Raw genomic sequence first — 14,253 nt, forward strand, 5'->3', positions numbered from 1 at the left:
CTTATGCTTCATCCGTTCATGCAGCACAATCACAAACGGGTAACAACAGCGATGTTAAGTTCAAGAAAGGAAAATCGACGAACGGTTCGGCTTCCAAGAGTTAGAGCTTCAGTGATCCTGAGATGCAGAGGAAAAAAAGAGTTGCTAGTTATAAAGTTTATTCGGTTGAAGGTAAACTCAAAGGTTCGATTAGAAAGAGTTTTAAATGGATTAAAGATAGGTGCAACAGAGTTGTTCATGGTTGGTAGTGTAAATTATGATGATGCTTAATTGAATTTAAAATTTGTGAATTGAAATTAAACCTAATTTAGGTGATGAGTTACTATATGAATGGGAACTTCAATTAGGGTGTCTGGTATATTTATATGTATGAATAATTATTTGTTTGCTTTGTTTTTTTTATTGGTAATGTTTATGTTCATTGCTGCAATGTAAACTAGGTAGTAGTGTTTATTTACCCATAAGGATCATTGATTTGGATTGTAATATGGAAGAGAAATTGTGATTCATGTCTTCTTCAATACGTAGTTTATTTATGTGAAGAGTGTAAAGTAATCATCTTTGTTTGTTTTGTTTACAGTAGGTGAATGAAAATATGTTTCTGTGCTGTGTTGTTTCCTTCTTGTTAATGTCCCACATCGTTTTTTTTACACTTTATTTTAGTGTTTATATATTGACACAAATATAACATGTTAACTAATTATGAGTTTGAGAGATAATGCAAGACTATGGGGCCCATGGTCTATTCAATTTTTTAAAATAATTATATTAATTAATTTCTAAATAATTAAATTAATATAAAAAATTCCATGTCAGCAACGTTAAGTGACACATCAGCACCATTGGTGCCAACTCAACTTTTTTGGAATGGATTTTGTGAATAGGGTCGACGTTGCAAACGTTAGTTAACATAAAGGATCAACTTGTAGCAAAAAAAACTTTTTTGGAATGGATTTTGTGAATAGGGTCAACGTTGCAAACGTTAGTTAACATAAAGGATCAACTTGTAGCAAAAAAAACATAAAGGACTAACTTGTTATAATTAAATAACTTAAAGGACTCTAGAGGTAATTTAGCCTAAAATAATTGGTTCTACTTCTAAAAGTGTGCAAATGAACCTGTAACTGATCCTAAAATTGAAGGGATCCTTTTTGGAAAAGCCCTAATAAACTGACCCGAACCCTTCAAGTAAAGAAGCCATAAAACCATTCCTTGTTCTTCCATCCTAGTTTGCAAAAGCCATTTCTAAAACCTATAGAGAGAAATCAGAGTTTCAAACAATTTGCTTCAACCTTCAAGATTGATTTTAAACTAAAAATCTGGTTTTGAACCAGATCCAAACCGGTTTGAAACTAATTATAATACCGAACCGGTTATCGCACAAAACGGCCTTGTTTTATAAACCTGAACCAGGAAGCGGTTTAGTTCTTATGGTTCAGTGAACCATACACAACCATTTAGTTCCTCTGCCTTACTGTATCGCCGTCGCAATCCGTCTCCATCATCCACCGCTGCGACGCTGATTTGTGCCACCGTGGGCAACAGAGGTAAAAATATTTCCGTGTTCGTTTTTTGTTTATCTGTTTTCTTTGGATCGTGATTTTTGCATCAAAATCTATGGTTTTGTTAGTATATTCAAAATCTACCTGTTAAGAAACATGTTAATAATTTGAGAACAAGCTCTACGCTCATTTCAGTTAATTAGCTTGTGCAAGGTTTAAAAAACGTCGCGTTGCGGTCGCGTAAATGCTTTCACGATTCTGATTTGTACATATACACTGATTACGGTCGTCGCAGTGTGAAATAACACAATTTATTCTTTAATATAAAAACCGTGAATAATTGTATCGAATAGGTATCGGCATTGCCGATTCCGTTTTTAGTTCCCGTTTTCGTGGCCGCGGACAGTTTTTTAAAACCTTCGAGTTTGTGGAGCTTGTGTTAATCATTATATGATTTTGATATATGGATAATATGGTTGCTTTATGTTGATTGTGATGAATGTGAAACTTTCTTTACCTTGCTTGCGTTTTTAGGTATTATTTGCTTTAATTTGTAGCAAAATCTAATTAGTTTATTACTACTGCTAAATAGAGCTTAACTTGTATTTCATGGTGCCAAATTGATTTTGATAAAATTTATAAGATAGAGTAATTTATGTATAATTAGGTTTACGTAAAAATAAGTTGAACAATAAATTTAAGCATAAATAGTAATTGTAAGAACAAAAGCTTCATGTTAAAATCATTTGTTGAAGCAAAATCAATTCTTCTCAAGAGCAACATGAGATGTCCAAATCAATTCTATAACTCTAGAATCAATTTTAGCCTCTATAATAGTGGAACAGATCATACACTTAGTATGAGAGTTTACATAAAACAGTTATACACTATGAAGCACGGACACAGACACGGACACTAGACACGACATCGACATTGACACGTCAACATCGGTAATAATTTGAAAAAATGAATAAATTGATTGTAAGCACAAGTGTCGGTGACACGGACACGCCTTCTTTCCTACGTTTATGTTTTCAATGTTTCATATTTTCATTGTTTTCTATTCAAATATCGCTTTACTCTCGTGAATACGATTCTCTGTCACAAGCCTCAATGTACTCATTTTTCTCATGTCCTTGTTTTTCAGTGCTCATTCAACATATGTTTCAAGATATGAATTTGTTGTCTTTTTTATGGTTGGTTTCCCGTATAAATAGAACGATTTTTTTAAAATCAAAACAGTCGATTTTTGTGTTTATTTAGGTGTTGGATTTCAGACTACTGATAATTCTTTGAAATAGCCGAATATGTTAGCAGAAAGAAGATAGAGTGGAAGTAAGAAATTCCAATTAGTCTAAATGCTGAATGGTGATAGTTTCCATTTAGCTGAAGGGGTAGAAACCATGATTTATCATCCCTTTAAGATTCCTCAAAATTTACTTCACAATTGTCCAGTGCTCAAATGAGAAACTGAGACATAAATTGACACACCTTGTTCACACTAACTAATTTTAGTTTGGTAACTTTTACGCTTATCAAAGCCCCAACATTTGACCCATACTACTACAAGGATGAACCATCCATATAGTTACTGCCAGCTTTTTTTTAAACCATCCATAGGTGTAGAACTCGAAACACCTCCATGTTTATTTACGTAGTAGTGATTGTCAAATATTACTCCTTGACATATGATTTTAAATGTGCTTGTTGCATATTTGATGAATTAGTCTTAGTGTTACATGTTAGTATTCATTCTTCTTGATGATAGTACAAACTACAAACTTGATCTCATCTGCTATGGCTGCTGTTTTAGTTTTGGAGTAATTTGAAGTTCTCGCGGAATGATTATTTCATTTTCTATTGATTTTGGAATAGTTTTTTTTTTTGTTTGATTCGATTGTTCTTTTCCTTGTTTATGTGAACCATTGTTAGAAAATACACTGGAACTTTTTATTTTGAGAAGATCTAATGTGGTCTGTGTAGACTTAAATTCGTTACTGGATATTTTTCGTTCGTTTTAAATGCAGACTTTTTCTTTCGTAACATGTTTGGCTGAATCATCCTTTAACTTTCTACAGGTCAATACTGAGCTTTCTCAAAAGTATTTCTTTATCAAAAATCCAAATATTATTCAACCTCCTTCATATTACTGGAAACTGCTGTGTCAAAGTTTTTTTACCCGATGTTATTCAACTTGGAAAAATCTGCAGCCAAAACAATTAGAAAGTTGCTCAAGCCTTTTGAAGTATCAATCCTGCCCTATAGCTACAAGATCCCCGGTCTTCCTTTCTCACAAATTCAGAGGTATAGTTATGTGAATGTGTATATGAAATGGAAAAAGGATTCATACTACGAATCAATTGAGCACATTCACCACTCAATTCAGCTCAAGCCCGTAATTGCCTTGAAAAACTGCATTACCCAGGATCCTAATGGGTGCATCCCTATCTCTGCCGTATCTAAGAGGGGATTACAGTTAGATGTGCCAATGAAGGTTGCAAGATTTATGAGACAATATCCATCCATTTTTGAAGAGTTTACAGGTCCTGAGCATAATCATCCTTGGTTTAGGTTGACACTTGAAGCTGCTGAGATTGACAGGGATGAGAAAAGAGTATACGAAGAAAGCAGGGAAGAATTACGATCCCGGTTGAGGAAGATGATTTTGATGACCAAAGAGAATGTTCTACCTTTACAGATAATTCAAGGGATGCAATGGTATTTGGGGTTGCCTAATGATTTTTTGCAGCATCCAGAACAAAATCTTGACGAATCTTTCAGATTCGTAGAGATGGAAGATGGACTGAAGGGGTTGGCTATTGAAAACAGAGAGAAGGTTTATTCTATAATGGAGAAGAATGCCATGAAAAGAGCCACTGATGTAATTGAATTTCCTTTTTTTCCATCAAAGGCTTTAAGAATGAAAAGCAAGATTGAAAACTGGCTAAATGAATTTCAGAAGCTACCATATATTTCACCCTATGAAGATTTCTCGAATTTGGATCCAACCAGTGACATAGCAGAGAAAAGACTTATTGGAGTTCTTCACGAACTGCTTTCCCTATTTATCGATCATTCAGCCGAAAGAAGAAAGCTCCTTTGCCTCAAGAAGTATTTCGGCTTTCCACAGAAAGTGCACAGGGCATTCGAGCGGCATCCTCATATGTTTTACAAGTCATTCAGGAATAAAACATGTACTGTGATTCTTAAGGAAGCTTACTGCAATGAATCTGCTATCGAGAAGCATCCTTTGTTGAGCGTGAGGAAGAAATACATCATGTTGATGAAGGAATCAGAAGTGATTTTGAGGAACAGGAGGATGGAAAATCGACTTTCTAGTTTTAGTGAAAAACTCGCATTAGGGTCAAATGATCTGGATCTAGGGGGACATGAGATTCCTGGTTTTTCATTGAAGTAGGTTTCTATAAATTCTTTGTAAAATAAGAAAGAAAACTTCAAAAATTGATTTATCAAAAAGGCGTAGATGAGAGGAGTAGGAAGCATGAGTAGAAAGGGCCTATATGCACTAAGACACTATGTAATCACTCACACTTGGGAAGGAAAACATGTGTAGTGTCCACGGATCTTTTCCAATCCAAACCGATTTAAATAAAAACTACACACTTATCTAAAATAGTCGAAAAGAAAATAAATTGAATATGTTTGGATGTTATTTTGCAAAAACTCAGAATGAGTTTTAGATTAAATTTTTAAAATTGACTATATTTGTGTAATCTTCTAACCTTCTAACTCGGTTTACGTTCATGCATATTCAACAACTATATTTGTGTAATCATCAAGTATTATTATTCAGACAAGTCAATGTTAAAAACCATAACTAAGTGACATGGTTAGAATTCCAACAGTCATAAAGTAGTATTAATAATCTCCCTTGTTCAATTGATCTAAAGAAAAGAAAAAAAAACATTGGCCTTATTAGAGTATTCCAACGAACGTATATCAAACTAAGCATGAATATTTCAAAAGGAAGCATAAGAATCTGGTTTTTTTGGAAGTAGAAATAATTGTTTACTTTATACAAGTTCAATATTAAAATGTCGACAGACATTAAAACTCACTACTTTTTTATTGTAGGGTACCGTTCTAAACTTGGACAGTTGGAGATGGTGACTTGTGGAGGGGAAGATCCACAATGTATACTCCCTTTACATACAATCTTCAATTGTGGTAAATAATCCAACATCAATGTTTCCAACTTGGGAAGTGTGATGTGGTAAATGTCGTCGCTCACCGCAAATATCTCTTTCATTGAATTGCAACACCTTACTGAAATCACCTCCAGATTTTGAAGTTGTTGAACTAACTTTGGTGTAATTAACTTGTCTATCAAATGGCACTCAAAAATATAAATTTTTTTTAGACAGGAGAATATGCCACCCAATGACCAAGATTGTCTCGCGATGACGGTTAACCTTTCCAAACTTTCAAGTTCCAAAATTTCAAGGTTGTGAATCTTGGTGCAAAAGGAACAAGAATCAGATAAACAAAACAACCTCTCTAGCTTTTTGCAATTATAAGTTCCAATTCTCTTCAAAGAACAAGTAATGTTACATGAGAGAGCATCACATAAGCAAACCCAATGATCATTTTTATCTATATTCAGACATGTAAGATCTTTAGGTAGTATGTGGGAGAAATGATCACAGTCTCTAAATAATATAGTCATAATTTCAGGATCACTTGGATCAAATGCTTTCAAATAAACAGGATTCTCCAAAACACCTCTTGATTCACCATATACATTTCCTAATATGAGATGATATGCTTTGAGCCGAGATCGCGTGCCAAGATATTTCTCCAAGTACCGGTTGTAATGCTTGCAGTTAAAAGCACCTCCAAAACATTCCAACACAGTCATTCTTTGAATATCTTCGATAGTAATCATTGCACGAGTACCTTGGAGATCAAGGTATTGCATTTTGGTCAAATTCAAAGAGCCTAATTCGAAGTTCAAACTCTCGTTGAAGGATAGATCAAGCCATTTCAAATTCAGTAGCTTATCCAAACCTTGTGGTAGTTCTTCAATGGAACAATCTGAAAGGACCAATCTTGACAATGCCTTCAATTCTTCTAACGGCGGCACATGTTTAAGTAAATTACATTCTATTAGAACTAAAGAAACAAGAGACATCATCTTACTAATAGAATTTGGTAAACATTCTAGTCTTTTACTATATGACAGATCGAGTATTGTTAAATTATTCATACATTTGAAAAAACTCTCTGGAACATGTTGAACGGCCAATTGATTTATAATCAAGGTGGACAACCTCGGACAATAAGGTGACATGCCCTCTGGAATTTCTTCTGTATCATCACCAGCCCATATATGAACAAACTCTAAATCAGCTGCCCATTCATGCGTGATGTTTGTCTTTGTCAATTCGTTCTCGAATTTCACCATAGCATTTCTCTTACTTTCTTTCAAAATATAACATGCCGTGTCTATCAGCAAGCGATAATTAAATCCAAATGAATCATCAAAACTACTCATCAAACTGTGGGATCTGAGCTTATCTAATATGGTATTCCCTTCATCGAGTATTTCTTCCAAACAACTATTGCCATTTATAAGTCCATTGTCAACAAGTTTCATAATCATTTCTTCTCTGCCATATTCTTCATAACTAGATAGTAGTGCACAATACAAAAAACAGTCTCGCAGGTCTTTCTCTGTCAAATTATCATAACTACGTTTTAATACCTTGAAAACTTCTTCTATCACCTCTTGTCCCATTTCCAAGTTGTTAAGTTTATTCAATGAATGTTTCCATTGATTAATGTCGTCAATTCCTTTCATGGTCCTAGCCATCACACTGATTCCAAGCGGCAAACCCTCAAACCGATCTACAATATCTCTTGCAATATTTTCAATTTCAGGAGAAAGTGTAGCAGGTGTTCCGTAGTGTCCAAGTTTTACATTAAATAACTCCCAACCTTCGTCTACATCGTAGAGAGGTATCACTTTTATCATATGATTTGGCAAGCAATCCATCTGTTGACACACGTGTTTCAAACGCGTTGTGAGAATCACTTTAATTCCATTCACTTTTGTATGAACTCCCACCTTTTCCAAATCAATGTATCTCCAGACGTCATCCAAAATAATAACGGAATTTACCTTTGTCTCTAATATGCTTGACAAGTTGTTTGCTCTAATTCTCTCATCGTCTTCATCTATCTTCATGCCTATTCGTTTTGCAATATCGTATTGCAGTTTGAGACGCTGAAATCGGGTGAAACAGTGATCCAAAACACATCTTTGAAAGTTCCTTTCTTTTTTATTTCATTCTCCACAAGAGTTGCAAGTAAAGTTTTTCCCACTCCTCCCATTCCATATATACCGATAACAAAAACTCGATCATCCTCAACAAGTTTAATCACTTTCTTGATATTAAAATCTAATGCTTTCCCAACAAATTCAGTCGACAAAGTCAGAGGTTTTTCTCCCTTGTGTCGTTTGATATCTTCGAACAACTCATTCATGTCATCTAAGTTATTAATACCATCCGCCCTTTCTTTCATTTCATATGATTCTTTTATCCATACATCAACTTCTGGCTTCCGCTTTTTGTCACGGGACTCCAACCATTGAGTTTGTTTCGCAATATCATTTTCCTCGCATTCCAGATCAATAACCATTTTCTTTAAGTAATCAATCTTACTTTCAAAGACTTTTATCACGGCTGCTCGAGTTCAAACCTGTTTCATTGTTTTTGCAATGTTACATAAAATTTAATCATATAAGTGTTTAAATTATTGGACTAGTCAAAACAAAAATCAATTATAATCCGTTAACTGCTTCTCATATTTACCTTGAACTTGTTGCGGATTACTTGAAGAGGATTCAATATTGTTGTGAACTTCTTCATTAGCATGATAATCGGAGCATCGCATAATGTTTCCTGCTTCGCCATCCAGCCCCAGGTGTGCTTTAATTCTTGAAGCTCCACCCTCGAAACAAAGATTACAATAGTTGCATTTCCATAAACGACCACTTAATACTCTTGTAACGTGGATATCCAACATTTCGTGTCTCTTCTTATTCATGATCATTACTTTTCCTAAACACAGATCAAATGCAAGATTCAAATAACTGTATAAGCATATAATATATATTAACCAAAGATTAAAATAAATAGTGTGTTACTGCGACAACGGCCGCGACAAAACTGTATCAGACTGTGCTATACAGATATTGTTATTCACTATTTTTGTGTTAAAAAACAAATTAAGATTAATTCCGTGAGCAATCAGTATCGCCACATTTCTACCGCCCAAAATCACAAATTTATTTAGGGTTTTTTCTTCACCCACCTCCTTATGGGGGTCACCCCAGTGAAAACCCAAAACTGCCCCTGCTTCGGAGATGCATCTCCGAAATTATTTTTTTTTTGAATTTTTTTTGACTTCGGAAATGCATCTCCGAAAACACCAAAAAAGTGGTGTTTTCGGAGATGTATTTCCGAAGTCAAAAAAATTCAAAAACCGTGCATATTTTCGGAAGTTCATTTCCGAAAATATTGCTGCATATACAAATTTCCCTCCTTCACTATTTCATCATTTTTCTCCAAAACTTCCCCAAACCCTCTCCAAAACCCAATCAATCTCCATCCATTTTTCGTCCTAAAATCAAGTTTCAAACCGTTGATCACGTTAAAGGGAGCATAGAAAGCTACAATTTCAGGTAAACATCTCTCATTTCATCCCCTATTTCACTACATTGATTCAACAAATTTATGCTGAAACTGATATGGTTCGGAAGTTCATTTCCGAAATATATTACCTAACAAATTTCGGAAATGAACTTCCGAAATATGCCCTGGCAGTTAAAAAAAAACTGTTTTGGCCAACTTTTGCTAATTTTTTCATTTGTTAGGTATGGTGCATCCGGACAACAATGTGCAAGACAATGACACAGTAGTTCCGGCAATTGTCAACGTTAATAACGATCCGGTTATCGACGTTAATCCTATGATCAATGCGGTTGATGTTCGGCAAGAATTTACAAATGATCGGAGCTTCGGTAGTCGCGAACAATTGATTGAGTGGGTTCGGAACGAAGCTAGTAAACTTGGATTTGGAATTGTTATTTTAAGGTCGGACAACGGAAATAGTAGGCGGAAAGCTTTCGTTGTTTTGAATTGCGAACGAGGTGGGAGTTATGTACAATCAAACCGGGTGCTAAAACACGACGACACGGGATCGAGAAAGTGCGGGTGTCCTTTTAAGTTGCGTGCTACTCGGAGGGTTGATGATTTGTGGCGGTTAACCGTAATTTGTGGAATTCATAATCATGCCTTGGATGTCAAGTTACACGGACATCCAATGGCGTGTCATTTGTCCCGCGAAGAGAGGAATGTGATATCAGACTTAACGATAGTCAAAGTGGCGCCTCGCAACATACTTGCCGATTTGAAGCGTAAGAAACCGGATAGCGTTTCAAATATCAAACAAGTTTACAATGAACGACACAATCTCAAGGTTTTGAATATGGGCCCTCGGTCGGAAATGCAACAACTTTTGAAACTACTAGGCGATAACAATTATGTTTCAAGCTTCCGAACCTCCGAGGACAAAGTTACCGTGCGTGATATTTTTTGGACTCATCCCGAAAGTATCAAATTGTTCAACACATTTCCAACCGTTCTAGTCATGGATTCGACGTACAAGACAAACAAATATAGGCTTCCTCTTCTAGAGATAGTCGGTGTGACCTCGACGGACAAGACTTATTCGGCCGGGTTTGTTTTTTTTGAGTGTGAAAAAGAAGAAAACTTTACATGGGCCTTGGGAATTTGCAAGTCTTTGTTAGTTGATCAAGAGGTTATGCCAAACGTCATTGTCACCGACCGGGACAATGCTTTGATGAATGCAGTTGATACCGTCTTCCCGACATCGACCGCGGTTGGGACAAAAGATAGGCCGGATGAAAACGGTAAAGTTATCAAAGCCGGTGTTGTGGTTGAAAGGATAATGTCGGCATGGAGGGAAATTTTGGATGCACACTCCGAAGAGGTGTATACCGAGAAATTGGTACACTTTAGGTGTTTGTGTGGTTCCATTAAGACATTTTGTCATTACGTCGAATCCACCATTCTTGACAAAGTTAGAGAAAAAGTCGTGTGCGCTTGGACAAATCGAGTTAGACATCTTGGTTGCACCACGGCTAACCGAGTTGAATCCGCACATGCGGTCTTTAAGAGGTGGTTGGGTGATAGCAAGGGAGATTTGTGTCGCGGATGGGACACCGTCAACCAAATGCTCCAAAATCAACACAATGAAATTCAAACATCGTTCGGTCGGAGCAAGACGGTTATGGAACACCGGTATAAGGGCCAAATTCTATTCTCCCATTTGATTTACAACATATCCCGGACGGGTTTGAATTTTTTGTTTCATGAAGCGAAGCGGTCGGAGACCACGGGGCCGGATAGTTCTTTATGTGGGTGTACCATTAGAACTACATACGGCCTTCCGTGTGCTTGTATAATTTCAAAAAAGAAGAAGTTGAATTCACCAAATACGCATGGATGAGGTAGCCGACCATTGGAAGAAACTTTGTTTTGATGATTTTGTCCCGCCGAAGGAAAATGACTCCAAAATCACCATCTCCGACGAGTTGGAAGTGATAATGGAGAAGTTTGCTAAAGCGGATGACACCACCAAAATGCACATAAAAGAGCAATTGCGAAAAATCGCATTTCCAGAGACCACCGACTTGAAACCGCCATCTCAACCGGTTAAGACGAAAGGTGCACCGAAAAAGTCCAAAATTACACAAGATGACACGTCAACAAAACGATCTCCTTCCTATTTTGAACATGTTGATGCATCGTTCCCGGATTCACCGACACCGAAGTCCAAGTGTAGTGGTAACAAAGGAGCCCGTATTTCGAAGCCACCTCGCACACCGCCGATCAAAAAATCACCGATTGTCTACATTGATGAGATGCCACTTTTTATGCACAAATATATCGATAACATCGTTGATGTTGGAGGCGACGACAATTGTGGATATCGGGCCGTTGCGGGTTTGCTCGGTAAAGGGGAAAATAATCACACTTTACTCCGACGGGAACTCATTGCGGAGTTGACTTCGTATCGGGACATCTACGGCCGACTATATGAAAATCAAGAAAAGTTTGCGAAAATTCATGATGCACTTGTTCCATCACTTACCGGTATTGCTCCGGTTTCGAAGTGGATTGTAAGTATAAGAGTGCACCTAAGAGGGGGGGTGAATTAGGTTTTCAAAAATTTAATCGGTTTTATGAGAATATTTCTAATACTTTTTGGTTAAGTGTTTGAAGGTTTTTGTAAGGTTCTTTTCTTTTCTTTGGTAATGGTGATAAAAGCTATAAAGTGCGGAAAAGTAAAGGACGCAACGATATATACTTGTTCCCCTCACAATCCGAGAGTACTCCAGTCCCCTTTCAAACACGAAAGAGATTTCACTATAGTTAGAATTATTGTACAAGCCTATGCCTACTATCTAACCTATAGGGTGATCAAAGGTTCTTAACACCTTTAAGATCAAATCAATACTAATGTGAGTGAAGAACAATCCTCTTCAAACACAACACTTACTTCCAACAATCCTGGATAGTAAGGAGATAATACTTTTGAATTTATACAAGAGATTTAGATGAAATTTGTATAGCACTATCAATCTTGGATTGATCTTCTTCTTCAAATAAACAATTCTAACAATGAATATAAATGTTCACAATGTATGCATGAAACTTTGAATAGATTTCTCAATGAAAATGTGTATGGAAAGTTTCACTTGAAAATGAGAATTTATGAACACTTAAGAATATTGAAAGATGAAGAATATGGTTTATGAATTGTTAATGAAGAAGGTGATTTTTGAATATGAAAGATGTGTAATATATAGTGTGTAAAACACCTCTTCAAAAGGTTATTTTTCCATGAAGCAATGCAATGTTTAAAAGATATAAAGACAATTTCGTTTGAGTGTAAAATGCAATGGAAAAACACACTGGTTCAGTAGGAACCGGTTCCTGCCTGGGACAACCCGGTTCCTGCTGAACGTTACAGCAGAAAATTTGAATTTTGAACGTGGGAACCGGTTCATGCATAGGGACAACCCGGTTCCCCATAGTAAACCACAGATTGCTGAAATTTGAGAATGCTGGGAACCGGTTCCCCCATAGGGACAATCCGGTTCCTAAAAACTTTATTTTGAATTTTAACTATGAAAAAGGTTTTAAATGAACTCTTTGATATATGAGACTTGTTCATGATTATGATATGCATGAGAGTATATTTTGTGAACAATTATATGTCAAAGTGAGTATTGTTTATACCTTTGCCATTTATTGCTTGATTCTTGAATCTTTATTATTTCTTCAAGACTTTGAAATTGTGTGTTCTTTGCTTAAGACTTGAGATTCTTTTTGCACATCCTTTATGAAAGCTTGATGTCCATATTGTCTTCATCAAAACAAACTATGCTTGAGATGCTTTGCAATTACATTCTCCCCCTTTTTGATGATGACAACCAAGACTTGAAAACGTTTTTGAAGAGAGTTGTTTTGTGCTTTTGAAAAAGTGTTTGAATCAATGCAAGGCTCCCCCTATGTTAGAGACTCCCCCTAAATCCATGATTCCTTGATTTATGGTGATGAGTTTCATTTGATAATTTTAACAATGGCCTGCATTTTCTTTGAAACAAAACAACAATAATACAAGCATATCCTTCTCCCCCTTTGTTATTATCAAAAAGGATGGGGAAAAAGAGAAAAAATATATGAAATATAACACAATGTAAAATACCAAAAAGTTAACACACAAATGAAATACTACAAACGATACGAAACGTAGTTTTTTACGGTTACAACATAAAACAGAAATAGTCCTAAACATCACAAACATGAATGGAACATTGTCTAGAACATAAATAAAAACTTAATAATAAAAAGAAAACATGACATAGAATTTAAAGGAAATAAATTAGTCACTTTCATCCATGTGTTCTTCATCATCATCATCATCTTGTTCATCTTCTTCTTCATCACTTCCTTCCTCTCCCTCATAATGAGCTAAGATACGCCTTTGAGTCCGTTGAATTTCCCGCATTTGTCTTCTCATAAGGTTATGCTCATAGTTATTCTCCCTCTTGTTGTTATCAATGGATGTTTGAATAGAACAAAGCTTGGCAAACATCATATCCATTGTGTATCCACCTTCGGGACGTTGAGGATCTTGTGGCACGGCTGGCTCAAAATCAACTTTGTAAACGAATCTACCTTCACGATCCGTAACTATTCCTGTATTTTTAAGAGCAGTAGCGGTGGTGATGGCACACTCTTGTTCATCCATATTTTTCTTTGGTTCTCGTTGGAGGAGAACACCAGCATTCCGAACAATATGTGAGATGGCCCTTGCATAAGGTAAGCCTCCTTTAAGGGAAGCCATAAGCTGCATGTGGCGCATAATTGAAAGCGCCCAATTGACTTCAATACCACGCCTTAGAGCAAGCAATACCATCAACTCGAACTCATTGACCCTGGAATGGTTAGAATTCTTTGGAAATAAAACATAAGCAATGATAAGATGGAGCATCCTATCACTCACCGATAAGCTTGAACCGAACATGTTAAACTTGATAGCAAGCTGTTGGCGAACTGACTCGCGTTGAGTTGGTCGGCACATATCCACAAAAACATCAATCTTACTATACGGTTGCCAATCCTCCGGTATG

The 14,253-nt window shown here is 36.2% G+C and overlaps 1 protein-coding gene and 1 pseudogene across 1 annotated transcript; one reads left to right on the top strand and one right to left on the bottom strand.

Annotated features, from left to right (window-relative positions):
* Positions 1–1,109: 1,109 nt before the first annotated feature.
* LOC131641182 (protein WHAT'S THIS FACTOR 9, mitochondrial) lies at positions 1,110–5,254 on the top strand. Its single transcript, XM_058911489.1, has 2 exons — positions 1,110–1,547; positions 3,581–5,254. Exon 2 carries the CDS (start codon positions 3,685–3,687, stop codon positions 4,918–4,920), a length of 1,236 nt encoding a protein of 411 aa, XP_058767472.1. The 5' UTR covers positions 1,110–1,547; positions 3,581–3,684; the 3' UTR covers positions 4,921–5,254.
* A 326-nt stretch (positions 5,255–5,580) lies between these two features.
* Positions 5,581–8,165, bottom strand: LOC131641184 (probable disease resistance protein At4g27220; annotated as a pseudogene).
* Positions 8,166–14,253: the final 6,088 nt, after the last annotated feature.

This window comes from Vicia villosa, unplaced genomic scaffold (genome assembly GCF_029867415.1).
Source record: "Vicia villosa cultivar HV-30 ecotype Madison, WI unplaced genomic scaffold, Vvil1.0 ctg.003551F_1_1, whole genome shotgun sequence".
NCBI lineage: Eukaryota > Viridiplantae > Streptophyta > Magnoliopsida > Fabales > Fabaceae > Vicia > Vicia villosa.

Bases quoted from the DNA above. Each gene is read 5' to 3' on its own strand.
- LOC131641182 (XM_058911489.1), top strand. From the start codon at position 3,685: ATGTTATTCAACTTGGAAAAATCTGCAGCCAAAACAATTAGAAAGTTG.